Source organism: Nestor notabilis, unplaced genomic scaffold, assembly GCF_000696875.1.
Source record: "Nestor notabilis isolate BGI_N333 unplaced genomic scaffold, ASM69687v1 scaffold3171, whole genome shotgun sequence".
NCBI lineage: Eukaryota > Metazoa > Chordata > Aves > Psittaciformes > Psittacidae > Nestor > Nestor notabilis.
The window spans coordinates 28,838-46,639 of NW_009915066.1; the positions used below are offsets into that span (position 1 = coordinate 28,838).

General features: G+C 46.6%; 1 protein-coding gene across 1 annotated transcript in view; it reads right to left on the reverse strand.

Moving 5' to 3' along the window:
• The window catches only part of LOC104413044 (plexin-A4), a gene marked incomplete at both ends in the record, with an annotated part of 76,882 nt that overhangs the window by 24,266 nt on the left and 34,814 nt on the right, over nucleotides 1-17,802 (reverse strand). The window contains 6 exons of the mRNA XM_010023939.1: nucleotides 1,759-1,926; nucleotides 3,566-3,702; nucleotides 8,873-8,990; nucleotides 9,900-10,051; nucleotides 15,612-15,802; nucleotides 17,313-17,409. Coding sequence (XP_010022241.1) covers nucleotides 1,759-1,926; nucleotides 3,566-3,702; nucleotides 8,873-8,990; nucleotides 9,900-10,051; nucleotides 15,612-15,802; nucleotides 17,313-17,409 — 863 coding nt within the window. The remainder of the gene's footprint in view (nucleotides 1-1,758; nucleotides 1,927-3,565; nucleotides 3,703-8,872; nucleotides 8,991-9,899; nucleotides 10,052-15,611; nucleotides 15,803-17,312; nucleotides 17,410-17,802) is intronic.

The window sequence follows — 17,802 nt, forward strand, 5'->3', positions numbered from 1 at the left end:
ACTGAGATGAGCTCTTGGGCAGAAGCTCTTCCCTGTGAGGGTGCTGAGGCGCTGGCACAGGGTGCCCAGAGAAGCTGTGGCTGCCCCATCCCTGGCAGTGTTCAAGGCCAGGTTGGACACAGGGGCTTGGAGCAACCTGCTCTAGTGGAAGGTGTCCCTGCCCGGGGCAGGGGGTTGGAGCTGGATGATCTTAAGACCCCTTCCAATCCAAGCCATTCTATGACCTGAGGCCAAGCAGAGGAAGTTCCCCATGATGAAGCTTTCCTGGGGATACTAAGGGAATTCACTCTCCTGGGCTGTCAATCCTGCATCTTTTAACCAGCCTTGAACTCACTTTAATAACGGAGTGAAGCAATTTCTCATTTCACTGATAACTTGAACTCTGCCTGAAAATAACCCCCCAAATGGAAAATCCAGATGCTAAAGCTTCAAGCCCAATGTGCAAAGATTCAATCCGGTTGAATCAGTAAATTCCTTCATGGAAATTAAAAGCACTAATTGATTTGTGAAAACAGCTTCTGGATGGTGGCTGAACTGGGAGGATTTACAAGCCCTGCTCCTAATCCCCAGCTACTCCAATCAGTGTGACAGGGAAGCAGAGAGGTGCCGTGGATGAATGAGGGGAGACTAAGATTTCTTATTTTGTATCTTTTCCAAGGGAATAAAAGAGCATTTAATGGCCAATTTCTCTCCTCCCGAGGCTATTTCTGCAGACTTCTGAGAGCATTTGGGTATCACCCTGATGCCGTCCACAACCAGGGCAAATGCTCCTCTCAGACACCTTCATGTTAACCCTCTGAATTCACCAAAGCAGCATCGATGGGGTGAAGAGAAACAGGGATGACTAACAAGGAGAAAGGCTGTTTGAGGGGGCAGGGACCAGGCTCTCTTTGTGTTTCATCTCAGTCCTGGGGCTTCCAGGCATGACAACCAAACAAGCAATGCTTAGTCCTTAGCCAGCAAGTCCACGAAGGCTGTGGGAAAGGTAGGAATTGCTGCTCTCAAATACATGGGAGATTCACCTCTCTAAGCACAGTTATTCATACCTGGGTTTAAGAGGTCAGCAACTGGTCCTGCTGCCATGCAAAGCTGTGGAGCCAGCCCAATGGCGCCTGAAACACTGCCATGACCAGAAGCATTAGGAATTGCAGCTTTTAGGGATACAAATGTGTAGTTTAACCAGCACTAGCAGTCTGTAATACTACTCAGACAGGGAGAATCTTGGTGCTGGAGATAAACCCTGGGCTGCAGTAAAAAGGGAGAAAACTTCAACACTAAGTTGGAGACTTCATACAATCACAGAGTGGTTTGTGTTGGAAGGGACCTTAAAGCTCACCCAGTTCCAACCCCCTGCCATGGGCAGGGACACCTTCCACTAGAGCAGGTTGCTCCAAGCCCCTGTGTCCAACCTGGCCTTGAACACTGCCAGGGATGGGGCAGCCACAGCTTCTCTGGGCACCCTGTGCCAGCGCCTCAGCACCCTCACAGGGAAGAACTTCTTCCTTATATCCAACCTCAGTCTCCGCTGTTTAAGTTTAAAGCCATCACCCCTTGTCCTGGGTACCTACCTTTATAAGCAAAGCATGAGACCACCAAGACCAGCTTCTGGTGAGCATTTGCAGGTGGATGTTGCAAATCTGTTTCTCAGTGAACACAATGCTTGGCAAACACTTTTCTATATCAAAGACCAATATGAACACACAAGTGTTGCATTAGAAAACCCTGGGAGGCCTTAGGGGGTGTCCATGGGATGCTTACCTGAAGATGCTCCACTCAGGCTCGATCCTCAGGATAGTCGGATCCTCTACATACTCATACTGCAACTCCTGATGTATCTTGGCTTTGTCCACCCTCACGGACACCTTCACCTTCTCAAAGCCTTCATCTGAGGCAGTGGTGTTACAGACAATGTGCTTGGTGGATCTCCTGTGAGCAGAAGTAAATAAATGTAAACCAGATGTCACCAGCAGCAAAAAACACTTGCCAAAGAACCCGGCTACTTATTCATATGTCCTGTGACCTTAACCTATGCGCTGTGAAGTGGTGGAACTCACTGCTACAGGAATACACTGTGAGTAGTGTAACACATTTACCTGAGGAAGTGACATTGCCTTTTCACTACTTTAAATAACACCCCAAAAGCCACAATTTCTCATGTCCCAGAGTGAAAAATGAATCCCAAGGGAAGTCCAAACCAGACCACTCTCCACAAGTGTTTCTGTGTGATTAAATCCCTGATGGATGTTTCCTTCCTGCCTGCAGACATATTCAGCAGCAGCTCATAAAGAGGGGTGTTTGTACCTCAGCTTTCCAGTCTGGGATAATAAAGTTAACTTTGCATTAGGATTGTAAACCTTGTTTAAGTGCAGTTTGCAGCGTGCCTGGGACCTTTGCATGGAAGGTGCTGATATAGTGGGAAGCATTTTATGACTAGACTCAAAGATGATTCTGCATTAACCTTTTCTTTTGGCCAGCTCCAGGTCTGAACATCCCATAAAGAGCAAAAGATCCAGGCTCCAAACACCCTAAATCTTCCCAGATTTGTGATTTGTGGTGCAGCCTTGTCTTATACTCCTAGAAAGCACAAAGCAAGGTGCATCCTTCCCTTGCAGCAAGGAACTCACTTCACTGACTGTACCCTCCTAATGCTCTCCAAATTCCCATGAAAGACTAAGCTCAATCCTTCCTAAAACTCCCCAGTATCTTCAATAAGCATCTCCAAGCAGCTGTGGTTCCCTCTTGGTCTTCTAAATCACAACTTGTGATTTCCCCCTCCTGAATTATAGATGCTAAATCACACCACAGCCATGACAGGCAGCTAAACAGGATCCCCACAGCCAGGAGAAGGAAGGGCATTGTCCCAAGTCAGTGGTACCAGGTCTTCTGTGAATGAGCCCTTCTTCTGCCAAGGATATCTGGGAGAAATGTGCCAACTTCATCTTCAGCCTCCACTGATATTGGCAGCAAAACATATTGCACTGGGTAGTTCTGAGCTGCGGGAGCCTCTGGGAATGGGATTCAGGCTCATTCTCACAGGGATCAGGGAACATTCAGCAGGTAACATTGACATTAAGCCTCTCTGAACTGCGATTGAACAGGAGCCAACCCAGAGCTAAAATGTGGCAAATCATCCATTTCTTAGCACTACAGGACTATTCTGGGATAAAAGGGAGGTGTTTTAATACTTAGCACCGATGTTGTCAGATTTTCTTTGACACCTCTGCTAAAGCAGGGACATGAAAATGGATCTTTCAAACAACATTCATAGTCTCTGAGCAAGTAGCAAAGCAAAGGCCCACAGAGAATTGTAGTGAAATTTGACAAGGAGCCATGGAAGAAAACACATCAAATACAGATCAAAACAATGAGATAAATCCTGTTCTCCCACCCCAAAACATGCACAGCAAGGATATGCATGGTGCAGAATGCAAAAGTCCCACTGCGGAATGAATAGACATGGCCACAGGCAAAGGAGGTGCTTGAGGGACAGGGACTGAGGTGTCTCGAATGTAATTGCTCACGTCTTCAGACTCAAGCACGTGCAGGAGGAAGGACTCATCTGTACCTGTAGAAGAGGCAGGGTTGTCGCCCAAAGGTCACGATGACATTGCTGCCCGCATTGAGGTTGTTGCCTGTGATTGTCACTTGGGTGCCACCTGACACTGGTCCCCGCTTCGGCTTGAGATCAGAGAGGGTCAGAGTCTGTGAAGGCAAAAGGTCGTGTTGAAAGCACAGCAGAGAAGCATTTTAGGGATGGAGAGAGGCAGGTACTCTCAGGGGTTAATCATGTGTTAGGTGGACTTCAGAAGACAACCATTGCTTCTCATCAATGGAGGAGCCTAGGGTTGATACCAGTCCTAACATAGATGCCCTGCTTGAATGCCAAGTTGGTGGGATGAATGCAGACCTAACCCCATCTGTTCTCCTTACTCCTGCAAAATCAAGACTACGCCTGGCCCACCTCAGAAATACTCTGCTTGCAAAGTCCGTTCCAGGCCTGGAGCAGCTGGATCCATGATCTCCCACCTCCACTGCTTGTTTGACACAGCTCAGGTGTTGTCTTTGCCATCACGCAACACCAGCTCTGCAAAATAAACTGGGTCCTGAACTGGCTGATTGGATCTTGATGGGGACTCTCCGTCCCCAAACTGTGAAGCTCAAAAGATTGCTCTGAACCGTACTGATCTGAGAAGGTAACAGAACCTGCTCTACAGCTCCAGAGAGATGCCTAAAAACTGCCCCTGTGTTCATGGGCTTTTTCCCGTGGGAAGGAGGAGAGCTGTGATTTAGCAGAGCATCTGAGCTCATGTCTTGCCTTTCCCACCTCATGACCCCAGATCTTTCTCTTTTAACAGACTTGGATGCTGAGACAGTCTACTACTCATGAGTGTCCTGCACTGATACAGTGTAGTGGTGCTCATGTTAAGATGTACTCTGAAATACTACAGCCACAAAAGGAGCACTGTCCCCATGAACTCCGTTTTCCTTTCTCTGCTGATATTCCAGGCCTCCTTCCTAAACACGACACAGTGCTGTGTTAATACAGCAAAAAAAGGGGACAATTCCTTTAGGGGCTCCGAATCTCAAACCTCTTTTTCTTACCCCCCTTCTCTCCTTTCTTTTCCAAATCAAGATAAAACACTTGCATTCTGAAGGCACAGATCACCCTGTTACCACAATGCGGAGAGGAGACATCCATTTTCAGGGAGAAATTTGGAGTTACAGTTTATTCTTTCATTTGCATTTTAATAGAAAAACTTTCTATTCAGTCCCAAGTGAAAAGCTACTATATGCATTTAAATGAAGACTATTTCCCCCTCCCTCCTCTTTAAGAAGGATGACACAAATGCTCAAAGCTCTCCTCAGCTCCTCTGAACAAGTAGGTGCATCGCGCGGTCACCTCATTGAGCTTTGGAAACCATTAATCCATGTTTATAAACCCACCTTACACACACCACAGCTCCCTCTTTCACATATACAGCTCCCTCTCTGTCCCTGGCCCTCTCTGGGTAATCATTTTGAAGAACAGCAGCAAGGTTTTCACCTTGCTTTTGTTCTAAATGCAGCTGCCTCATGGAGAAAAGGCTGAACACGAAAATCAGACAGACAGCTCTGTAGTATAATCTCTTGTCAGAGCTGGACACTTCTTGTGTTTAAACTTGACTGGTTTTGACATGATGGTTTGGAAACTGTTTTTATACTTTTCTAATATTCTCTAACAGCTGTTACTGGGATAAAAGATGCAGGAAGAGTATGTAGATGCAAAAGATGAAGGAAGAATATGTAGATGCAAAAGATGCAGTTCAGTATGCAGTGCTCCTCTTCGTTTAGGGTACCGCCTCATGCTCTGATGGCATCTCCTCTTTAATGCCTTGTTGATGGCCTCCCCCACCAGCACATTACTGCTGTTGTTGTGAGAAAATGGGTTGAGAATGGCCAACCTGGTGCACAACAGCTACAAACCATAGAGGAACACTTAAGTTAAAGACCCAAAGCCCACTCCTGGGTGGGTTTTATTCCCTCTCCTCAGAGGTAGACAAACATAGCCATGCCCTTTTGGGGGTCCTTGCAGACCAAACCTACCTTGGCTTTAGCTCCTTGCTAAAGCACTGCTGTGTCTCATGCCAAGCTTACAAAAGGATTTGTGTCTCAGCTTTCAAAGTTGCAATAAACCATTAATTATTCACAGTGGCCTTCATAAATATTGCACAGCATGTTTGCAGTGAAACTCAGCCTCCAGACTATTGACCATTTCCTTGCTGGTGATGGAAAATGCAAGCGGGTCTGGTGGGTCTTTAGCAGGCTGAAGTGGACAGTGATAATGAGGGTAAGAGGAGAGGACATCTTCTGTACCTTTCTAGGAGCTTGCCTACTTTCCTCTGCTCTCCAACCCCTCTCTTTCCTCCAGTACCTCCTCCAAACAGGCTGTACACATAGAAGGTGCCACCAGAGCTGTGTCTAAACTGACCTCATGAAGCATATCAAGACATTGGTTCCCAATTCATTTCTCCCTGGGACAAGGGCAGAGCAAGACGTGACACACACAGTGTGTGTACATGGGTTTCCTTTCTATAGGTCCGACAGTAGCAGTGGGAAGGGAAGGATGGAAGGAAGACCTGTTGCAAACGCTACCCTGGAAGAGGATTTTAGGAGCAGACCCAGAAGAGTTGCAATCAAAGGAGCCACATCACCTGCACTGAGCCTAATATGCTCATCCAAAGCCAGAACAAAGGCAAACTTGCTTCAGTATCTGAACTGAAAAGTGAAGGGAAACCTTTTATTGATTGAAAGACCATGGAAATTATCATAGCAACAAAATGAATAGCTGAAAATAATTCTTCTCATTTAGATCATTATAAATTTCATTTCATCATAGATTTCATTTCAGCCTGCAACCAAATGCTTTGTTTCCCTTTTGGCTTACTGTGCTCTCTAATGCAATTTGCATTTTTGATCACAGATGAGTTTAAAGCAAACTAACAGCATTTTGAATGTAAAAGTTCTGGCTAGAAACGTGGAGAAGAACTGTTCTAGCATCTCTAAACTAAGCTGCCTCTTTTTTAGAACACTGAAATGAAATACCCTGGTGAGTTCCAAACAATGTCTCTTTCAATTCTTGCAGGAGAAGGGAAGACTGAACCTATTGGCCAAATGTGACCCTGTTTTGCTACCAACCTTTTGAAAAGCAATTTTCCACTGGATTTACCATGCATCAGAAAGTGACATTTATCTCCTATGCAATGCCCTTCCTTCGTTTTCAAACATCTTCTTTCCCTTCAAGCTGCCACCCACCACTGCAGGATGCCAAGGCACATTGTGACGCCTGCAATAACATCTCTACAATCCTGGCAGGACCATTGGAGAAATCCAAACCACACCAACAAACACAGCTCCTGCTATGAAAGCAATGGATGCAGGAAAGAGCATGTGACGGGCAGGCTGGAGAGCGTCTGTATCATTCTGTCTAGCACGAAGGTATCAAGGTATTCAGCAGAGAAAACCCTGTTGACTTTATGCTCATGCATGGCTGGGATAGCTGGCAGCAGGAAAGGCAGCAAGCAGAGGGAAAAGCTGTCACTGATGGACACACATGATCAAAATCAGACAGTAATTCCAAGAGCAGCAAAGGTGACACGCTGAAGTGTAATGTCCTGGAAAGAGCCCTTCTGTATGCCCAATGGGAGCTATCTCTCAAGGTATTTCTCTGCCCTCACCACATGAGTGACATTGGCAGATACAAAGAATAGAGGAATTTCTGTAGCTCAAGTGAGAAAGAGAAGATTTTGCATTCATTACCAGTTCCCTTTACCTTAAAAAATGCTTGGGCATATGACTAATTTCAGAAAGGAGCGTTTCACTTGAAGGACTTGAGAGCTTTTGACGGGAACAAAGAGGCCATCTCATCTCAAACCTGCACAGATCAAGGCCAGGCAATGCTTGCATGTGCCCAGCATGCTTGCATGTCCCCCCGAGGACAAGGGGCCTTTGAGGAACAAGCAGGTCTCTTGGACAAAGAGCACTGTCAGAAAAGAGCAAAACCACAAGTTGAACGTACAACACATGTTTGGTTCCACTCTTTCACCACAGCAAAGAGACAGTCTGAAGTTGAACTTGCACCAGTATAGGCTGGAATCAGACCTAGAGCCCCTCTGACTGCTTTGCAAGCTTATGTCCCCACAGACAGCATAAAAAGCCCATTTGCCAGCTCCAGCAATCTAAATGGAGGAGTGTGGCTGCTGTCCAAGTGCCATCAGCACACACTGAGTGGAACTTGTGTGTGTTGCTATCCCTATGGACTTCTGATTTCAACTCCAAATTCCTCATGGCTAAGTCCTCTCTCCAAACCACCCCCTTTAAAAGCTAACCCAAGTTCAAGTTTGCTGGTGTCTATCGTTACACCGAACAGCATCCAAAACAGTTTCCCACTTACACTGAGCCCCAGTGGTGCTCTACAGCTTACTGGAAGCCTGAGCAGTGAACTAGTCCCTCCTGATCTAGTGCTGTTCCTGAACACCCAAAACACCATCTAATTCAAACACTCCTTCAATGCTACATCTTGCAGAAACACCTACCACTGCTATGGTAGCCGGGGAATTTTTGTCCTTGCTAACAAAAGGCCATGGGTTTTGCACTAACACACCATCACTAGGACTCAGGATGTGTCTGTGCTCACTGTGTCCTGAGCTGGGTGTCCCTGTGGTCACAAGTGTCCCATGGCAAAGGGCCTCCTGCCCGATCTGCCTGAGCTCAGGGATGGGGACATCCGGCATGGCCAAGGGCTGCCATCCTGGCCAGGCTCGGTCCTGCAAACACCAGCCCTTTGCGTGCCCAGGGTAGGTGCTTGGGGTAGATACCCCAAGAGTGAGGAGGACGAAACCCCACCATGGACATCGCACTCCTCCCAGGGAAGACCTCAGGATGATAATGACTAATGTCAACCCCCATGTTTCTCCAGGAATACACCGGTTCCTTCAACTGTAGGGCCTGGAGGGATACTGGTAGGGTGAGCATCACACCCTGGAGAAGAAGTAAGATATATGGGAAGGGTTTTTTTTTTCCTTTTTCTTTTTTATAGCATTTTTTAACTATTAATGAGGATTTTCTGTACTAATTTGGACCATGACTGTACGTAACTGTAATTGGGTTAATAATCAGGACTATTATTAGATTGCTAAAACATTAATTAGGCAAGCTATTTTTGCTCCTAACAAGAGTTTGAAAGGAAATGGAAGGAATCAGTACATTGCTGCACTCAGAACGGCAATGAAGAGCTCAGAGGCTGAATATGGCCAAAGACAATGGATAGATGTAGCAAAGGGGACAAGGGACTGAGGACCTTCAAGGACGAGAAGAACTTCTTGCAGCAGCTTACCATAAAGTAGTAGAGCTGTGAAGACCTGGCCATGAACTCTGGTTTGCACTCAGCCACACAGATTTCCACAAATCCGGCATGCTGGCTGGGCTTGGCTTCCCCCATCTCACACACTATCCTGTGGAGAAAAGATGAACCAGAAGCAAGGTTTAAGGGATGGTTTGGGCGGTCTGGGTAAAGATAGAATTGGAGCAAACAACTCACAGTGCTGGGGAATGGACTGTAGACTTAACCTATCCTCTTCTTCCCAACCCAGAAACCAAAGTGTGGACTAAGTGATTCTTTACAGAGTGGTGGCTTTTGGCTGTTGGCCTTTGGTGAGACAAATCATGGAATTATAGAATCAGAATCCCAGACTGGTTTGTGTTGGAAGGGACCTTAAAGCTCCTCCAGTTCCAACCCCTGCCACGGGCAGGGACACCTTCCACTAGAGGAGGTTGCTCCAAGGCCCTGTGTCCAACCTGGCCTTGAACACTGCCAGGGATGGGGCAGCCACAGCTTCTCTGGGCACCCTGTGCCAGCGCCTCAGCACCCTCACAGGGAAGAACTTCTGCCTAAGATCTCATCTATATCTACCCTCTTTCATCTGGTGTAAATGATTATCTGGGGTAAATCAACATAATTTCACTTAAATATACAGACAATGCTAGGCTGAGGTTTGACCCCAGGGGTCCCTCTGTCCTCCAGCCTTGCATGGTGGACGACTTTGCAGCTATAAGGGTTAATGATGTCTCCTGCATGTGCTAAGCTGCTTCTTGGGACTGCTGCCCCCCAGACAGGTATTGAACACCCTTGTGTTATGTGAAAAACAGAGGATAACTTCAGGGCATGTGCCATGAGGATTATCTAAATGTGCAACCCAAATACTGTAATAAATGGATTATTAGCTCCTGTATGGTAGGAATGGCATCTTCCATTCATCCTTTTCAATGCTGGGTGGAATGGACTCCTTAGAAGACCCTACAGGTAGCAATGGTTGTTGTACTAGGTGTGCTGTGGCCCACTGTTTGCCACACACCCAACTTACTGCTCTGCTGGGATGTACCCTTCCACCAGCGGTTTGCACTCCACTCCGGCCACTTTGACGTGAGATGCAATGTCTCTGAACTCCAGCCCCAGGTTCTCCCCACGGATGGTCACTTTGGTCCCACCTTCACGAGGCCCCGTCACTGGGTTGATCTGGAGAAAAAGCCAAGACAAAGGAGAATAACCAAACCACCCGTGTACAGACAACAGCATCCTCTCAGGTGTAAGAAGAGGCAACAGCAAGTCTCTTTGTGACTACTAGAGACATTCACAGTTATGAATGCTGAACAACTAAAGGAATAAACCTGCTCCAAATACATTACTTGGTCCAAATACATATCACACATGCCCCAACATCAGAGTATATAAAGTTCTGCCCCAGGTTCCATTTAGTCTCTTTTAATTACTTGCAAAGCATACAGAGATGAGTATGAGATGTTTTCTAGGTAGGAGGAGGGTTTTCTGGTGGTGCAGCTGAGCTCTGCACTTCATAGACATAGAATCATAAAATCAGAATGGAAAGGACCTTAAGATCATCTAGTTCCAATGAGCCATGGAAAGGCAGAAAAGGGGCCTGGTGGAAAGAAATGGGAGGAAGAACAAGAAAAGGGCACAAATGGTTTCAGCCAGTCACTTGAATCCCAAATTCCCAGCCCAAAGCACGTGGAGTTTTTGATCTGTTCTGGAGGAAGGTGTTGGTCATGCATCACAAACTCAGCTGAACATGTCCACCTGAAAGAAACAGCTGAGGCAACAGAAACGGCATTTCAGATTAGGTGTGGAGTGGGTGGATGGTGACTAAGACAGCAGCAGTTGCTGTGTGCCAACATCTATTTCTGAGAGAGCTCCAAATGCCCTCATGGAGAGCTGAGGCCAGGGGAAGGGACATGGGAGCATGGACAGCTTCTTTGTGCGGTGGACAGCCCCGGAACCCCAGCATGGATGAGTGGCCATCACAACCATCCCAGTGGCTGGTGGCATGATGTTTGCATCTCATACTGGACCTTCTCCTGATCTTAGCAGGGATAGGATCATTATGTCTTTCTTGTGTTGGGCAGCAGAGCCAAAGCATGACCCAAACTCCAAAGCTCAGCTCTCCCTTCGACTGCAGAGCCTCACCCTGCACCCAGAGCTATCTGTCTATGTGCAATATTTCTGGCCCATTCTGCGTCACATCCATCACCCTTGTTCAGAGCCAGGTGGAAATCAGCATCGGAGATGTCTCCTCAATATTGAACAACACATAAATCACAGGGCTGGCCCTTAGTTCTCTGTTCTGCCCTTCCAATCATTCACTGTGCCCAAATGCTTTGCCATACAAGTGGATAGTTGAAAGGGCTTTCAGGAGTTGCTTTCAAAGGGCATTCCCTGCTGCCCACTCTGGCTGCCATCTGCCACCATTGGCAAGGCTTTGTCTGCAGTGATGAAGGGGGAATTCCCTGTCTGAGGTCCCTACCCGATGCCCAATGGCTTTGCCAACTGGGAATCTCGGGTTGGCAGAAAGACCTTTGCATAGCAGTTGAACTGGAAGGGAAAATTGAGGCACTGGCACAAGCGGTGTTGCTTGTGACCACTTCCGAGTGCTGAGGCTGGCATCAGGGTTAGACTCATTTCCAATCAGAGGTCAGTTTTTAGAAGGTCCATCTTTAATAACAGGAAATACCTTGGCATCTTTAAGGGATATTTAATTTAGGATATTTAGTTTTAGGTGCCATGAACCACCTCCTGAATGTGTCTTTGTTCTGACTATCCGCGGAATCAACAGAGGTTAACAAATACAGAGCACAGATGATTGCAGACAAGCCCTTGGATCAGTAGCGTTGTGTTGTGTACACACAACCTCTGCAGCACAAGATCCCTGCAGCACCCTGGTCTCAGGTCCAACACCCACATATACCACTTAAGCCAACAAAATCAGAACCATAGCAGGTTTATTCCTACTCCAAAAGTCAACAAGACACTGAAGTCCCAAAAAGAAAATAGCACAACATTCATAAATGTGAAAGGTGAAATGACCATTTGGGTTGGCTTTGACCTTTGGATAGTCTGTGGTGATGAGATTGGTGGACTAGTGGAAAATGGATAAGAAGAGAAAGAAAGAGAAAGGCATTTGTGGTTATTGTCTATGAAATGAAGAAGGTATCTTTAAAAATTAGGATGAAAATGGAATTTCTATTCCAGGAGAAACTAATCCCAAATGTTTCAGTGGGGGTCTCAACATGGAAAACTTCTTTCCCAAATATGGGAAATGCAACATATTTTCATTCTGAATCATTAATAAATATCCAAGCAAAGTTTTCTGTTTGAAATACTCATTTTGCTGACATTAGTTAATCCTCTCCTGATAAATCACTGTATGAATGATGCTGGAAGGCTACAATATATCACAATATATCAAATGCAATCTAATAAGTGCTCAAAATGAACAAGTTAAAAAAAAAGATAGACTAAAAGTCCTATAATTTGTTTTATTTTCTTATTCCCATGGAATATTTCAATTCCATTTTGCTGTATTAAACCTGCCATCAGATGGTTTTTACTTGTTCTAGTAAGGTAGGTGTCTAGCAAGCTAGATCTGTGGTTAATTAGGGCTCACCTGTGCTTGAAAGAGCTTGCTAGCATGGGCTGTACATCCCATAGCAGAGCAAAAGAGGATTTTTTCTCTCATATGACTTATGCCATTACCCTGAATAAAAGAAGGTGTAGTGGTGAAAAGGAACATCTTTCTGGAAAGGCCCATTTTTTGGAACCAAGGGTGAGTTTGAGACAAAAGTTTCGCTGCCAAAGTCACAAACAACTCAGCGGAGACATTATGATCCCTCTTCCATTTCTGTCTAAAGCACGAGATCTTTATAAATCCTTGCTTCAACTCAGAAAGCATCTACAGGAAACTTCATAGAGTAAAGCCAGCACAACACTTCTGAACACCTCCCCTGGGTGATCTTTAATTGGTAAAGGCCAGCTTCAAAACCCACTTATTTCCTTAAAACAGGAGGGCCTGGGATTCTCCCAGCAGCATGTGGGAGATGTCTTAACCCCAGCCCATTGCACTCCCAGGGATGCGTACCAGGAGAAGGTGTTACCACTCCGTTTCACAGCAAGAGAGAAGGAGGCTGTTTCTATCACAGGTGCAAAAATATGGAACAAGACCTGTCAAGACTTTTTGGGAGAGAAAAACACAAGAAAGGATACAAATGGTGCCAGGAAGCCTCAGCTTTCTCTTGAAGACCCAGAGCTGTGACACTGCATTACAATTTACACCCTCCGCTCATATGGGCCCAGTGCTGGAGCTTTGTCACTCCTAAAGGAGGTTTTGTGGCAATATAAATGCAAGAGCTAGTAAGTAAGTGCAGGTTATAGGAAGCTCTGTGCTGGGTATGTGTGTGTGCATGTGTAAGTGTGAGTACATGCGTTGTTTCTCCTTTGCCCGCACATATACTGCCCTGGCTCCTCGTCAGTATATGCATGCTCTTACCAACCGCTCCAGATCTACCATTAGCTGCAATATATACCCAGTCACTTGAGATTACTTCCATGCTAATGGCTCAGAAAAAGACTTTCCAAGAGCTACTTATGATTGCACCAGACAGCTGGAATATTTCATGGGTGAATATTGCAATGATCTGTTCGAGCCTTGGGAGCTGTTGGAGGAAATGCCAGCAGAATTAGAGCTATGTCCCCTCTGGAGCTGTAGGGTGGAGAATGAGTGCTTTGCAGTTCATAAAGAGACTGGAGATGCAGGGTTGTGGGCAAAACATGGCAGAGAAATGCGGGTGGATCTTCAGGACATCATACTACTGCATGGTCCTTGTGTTTTAGACTTCTTCTTTAGTTAGTCATTGTAGAATCATAGAGTCATGGGATGGTTTGGATTGGAAGGGACCTTAAAGATCGCCTAGTTCCAAGCTGCTGCCATGTCAGCTTCCCAATACCAAATTATCTGAATGTGTGCAAAATGTATGAATCTTTCTCAAGGTTTGAGAATCTGGAAAGATTCAAAAGAAGTTTTCCCCATCTCCCAACTATTTTCAAGACCTCAAAGCTGAACTTTCAGAGATAGCTGCTCATTCTGGCTGTCTGGGTTTGGTTTCACTGCTTCAGGTGGTTGTGGCAGGCTCAAAATACCAGCCCCAAATAAATCCAAGTGTGGTGGAGACTTCCACCTTGGAAACATCAGAATAAGCCTGGAACTTCAGTGGTTCAACTGAATGAGTACCTCGGGGACAATGCCCCTTGTTTGGGACTAATGAATGACAGGAAGACAGATCAAAACACAGTAGGAGGGGTTACTTCCAGTGGCATCTGGGAATAACAGATTCTACCCAGTCTTTGCTTTCACAAAACTTTCATGCATGGACATTGCTTTAGGGCTCATCCATAACATGCAAACATTTTGATTCTTAACCAAATATAATTGAAAACCATTTCTTGCTTTCTAGGAAAATAACCCACCTGATTATTCATATTAGACCAAAACCATGGAGGTTGGATTTTCCTCCTTTACATTTCCCCTTACCTTCTCTGTCTTATTTCCCTCCTTACTTTTCCCATTTGCAAAATAAGTCCCAAGCCACCCTGAAAGGATACTCATGTTAACTAAGATATGGTGACTGAGAAATACTTAAAGCAGGAGGAAGCTGATAAGGATGGAGCACTCATTTTCGAGGCTCAAATCTGTCCTGCTGTGTGCCCTGTGACCATGAAAATGGTGCATGTCATTATGACAAAGCATCCTTAGACAGCAGACAAAAATCCCTTTAGACTGCAGGCATGATTTTCCTCCCTTACCTTCTCCTCCTTCCTCTGCTCCTTCTGCCTATGGTCTTTCAATTATCTTACCTCCTCTTTGTACCTATCCCCCAGCTCTTCCTTGAGTGTAGTCAACACAATCAATAGGAAACCTTCTGAAGAACACTGTTATCCTGCAGGTCCCTCCCTCCAGCCTTGCCTTCAATCTCTTCATCACTTAATAGGAGTTAATCACTAAACTTTGTTTAGCCCAGGCTTGATTTTGCCTCATCCTTGAGCCTTCAAAGGGGGAAAGCTGACAACTGTATGGAGCTTTGTTTGCTCTGTGGGAACTTCTTTCACCATGCAAAATCAACCAGGCAAACAGAAGAGCATTACTCTGATGGAGTCACTGGAGTCTTGTACACTGACATTGTCCATGTCATGCTGCCAGGAAGCACAAACTACAACCTGCCCCCTTCCTTGACCTCCTGTCAGCACAGCTCAAACCTCTCTGGGATCACTTAACATCTCCATCTCAGCCAGGCTGGGCAGAGAGGCTGTTTCAAGACAGTTGGGCTCCCCTGACTACCCTCACATTGTCCTGTTGAGATGGCCCAGAACATCTTGTCTCACCTTTAGCTGTTCCTCTAGAAGGCCAAGGTCTCACGAAGTCTTCATGTCACATCAACCAGCCCTGTGTTGGCAGGTCAGACACTATGGGCCTCCAGCAGACAATATAGAACTGATTCATGTCCACACTGAATACAGTGGGAACTCTGACACCCTGCTCAGATGTTGTAGATACCTGAAACTCTGTGCCCACCTTTGAAGGCCACCATAACCTCCCATCCCCAAGGGTACCTGTGGCTTTGCTTGACTCAGCAGAACCCAGCCCTTACCAATCCAAAGAGAAACCAGGAAAATAACCCAAGGAAAGGGTATGAGAGGGAATACCCCAACTTCTTGCAGATCCATGACTTACATCCGTGATCTTCGGGTTGGTGCATTTGCCCTTGGTGCTGGACAGCTCCAGCCACTGGCTGTCCTGGGCTGGACAGTGCTGCTTCAGGGTGCACTGATTCTGTCCCTCACACCAACCGCACTCGAAGTCAGGGTCAGCTTTAAGGCAGAGTCCGCAACTGTCCCGCATGGCCCCGCACTTGTACAGGTGAACTGCAGGGATAGGAAAACAGAGAGGACCTCAGAGATGCAGATAGCACAGGACAGTGGTGGGATGAAGGCAGAATGAAGAGCGAGAGAGGGGAAGGTGTTCTGTGATGCTTGTTCCAGAGGCAGGATGTAAGGGGGTGAATAACAGAGGGAAAATGTTTACATCCATCTTGAAATCATAGAATCACAGATTGCTTTGGATTAGAAGGGAACTTACTCAAAGCTCATTCAGTTCCAACCCCCTGCCATGGGCACGTTCCACTAGACCAGGTTGCTCCAAGCCCTGTTGAGCCCCACTGAACAGAAATAAACTGCAGCTGTCAGAGTCAATACCCATGAAAAGGATATTTGGAAGCCAAGAGAGGATGGCGGTGTGAACATGGGCTGTGCCATGCTGCTGGATGCCAGGGCTAGACAAGGATCTCCATCCAGCCTGTTGCGTTTACTGCGTGGACTTAACCTTCAAAAGCCACTGTTTTGGGGAAGTACAGTGTAGGACTTTTTACATTCAGACTGGCTATTTGAGCCATCAGATAAAGTCATCACAGAGGTGGGTGCAGGGGGAGATGGATAGGAAGGGGTCATGCCATGGGAAGAAGAGCTGCCTTCTGTATTGCTCTCCAGCTTTAGTGTGGCGTTGGTGCAAACCTCACCCTCAGCATGAGGGTGGACTTGAAACTGTGAGAGGAACAAGGGAGTACCTGATGGGGTGAGATGGAGTGGGAGAACATGTGGAAAGTGTCCAGGAAAAGAGAAAGTAAAACAAGGGAGGGAGAAACGTCTGAGAGGTGGTCATGTGAGAAGGAGAATCTGCAGGTCTGAGCTGTAAATGCAGAGCATCCAGGTTGCCTGGGGAAAGGCTTCAGGGTGGCTGAGGGTGATGAACAAGAAGGAAGAAGAAGATGTGAATGGACCATCCATCTCCAGCAAAAATGCCTGCCTCAGGGTCATGGCTGGATGTGCAATATCCCTTTGTGAGGGGCACATCAATCTTGTGTCACCAGAGGCAGTTAAACAGAGCCAAGCTTTGGGCAGGAGGTGGGTTTGGGTCCTTTGCCATAATCATTGTATTTTGTTCAGAGTTCTCCCATGGGCAAGCTGTGGCCCTTCTCCTCCTCCTCTCCCTTCCCCTCTTCATCACTACATTGCCTCTAAGCAGAGCACACCCCATCTCCTGGCATGTTGAAGAGCATCACCACAGGAGAAACAAAGAGGAGGAGAAAGCTGAAGAAAGAGGGGCATAAAACCAAGGCACAAAAACGTGGGGAGAAGCAGGAGGCGAAGATGATGAAGGAACAGGGGAAGCAACACAAGTGGGAGGGAGAGTCATACTTTGCAAAGGGGAGGAACACACGACACAAAGCACACCAAGAAATGGTAATTTGCAGAGTGCAGAGAACAACTATGTACCAGACAGCGCTGGGAGGTGGTGGCAGCTTTGTTAAGGGTAGGGAGCGATGCGGCCCGTTGCTAAGGTTACCGCTTCCAAGGACAAGTTGAAATAACTCTTTACCTTTGTTCTGTGCTGGGTTGTCAATGTTGAAATTCCCATTCCACACGACCGTCAGCTCCACCGGCAGGCTGTTAATCTCCATCCCTTCATAGGAATACTGAAGTGGGAGAGGAAAAACAAGAGAAACCCCAAACCCAGCTTAGATGGTGCCCTGAGGTGGGGAGGGGATGGGAGGCAAGTTGTGAACAAGAGAAACAGAGCTGGAAGCTACCTCCCTAACCACCATTTACCTGCAAGAAAGCCATGGGATGCTGTCGAAGTTGTGGGGCTCAAAAGAGCAAGCTGTGCCCCTCTGAGTAGCCTACTTACACATTAGGTGACTATTCCATGATTAAAGTGCATTTACATATAGAATAGAATCAACCAGGCTGGAAAAGACCTGCAAGATCATCAAGTTCAACCATTACCCCAGCCCTGCCAAGGCCACCACTAACCCCTGGCACTGAGGCCTCGGCTCCACTGGCTGGGGCACCTTCACAGGTGCGGTGGC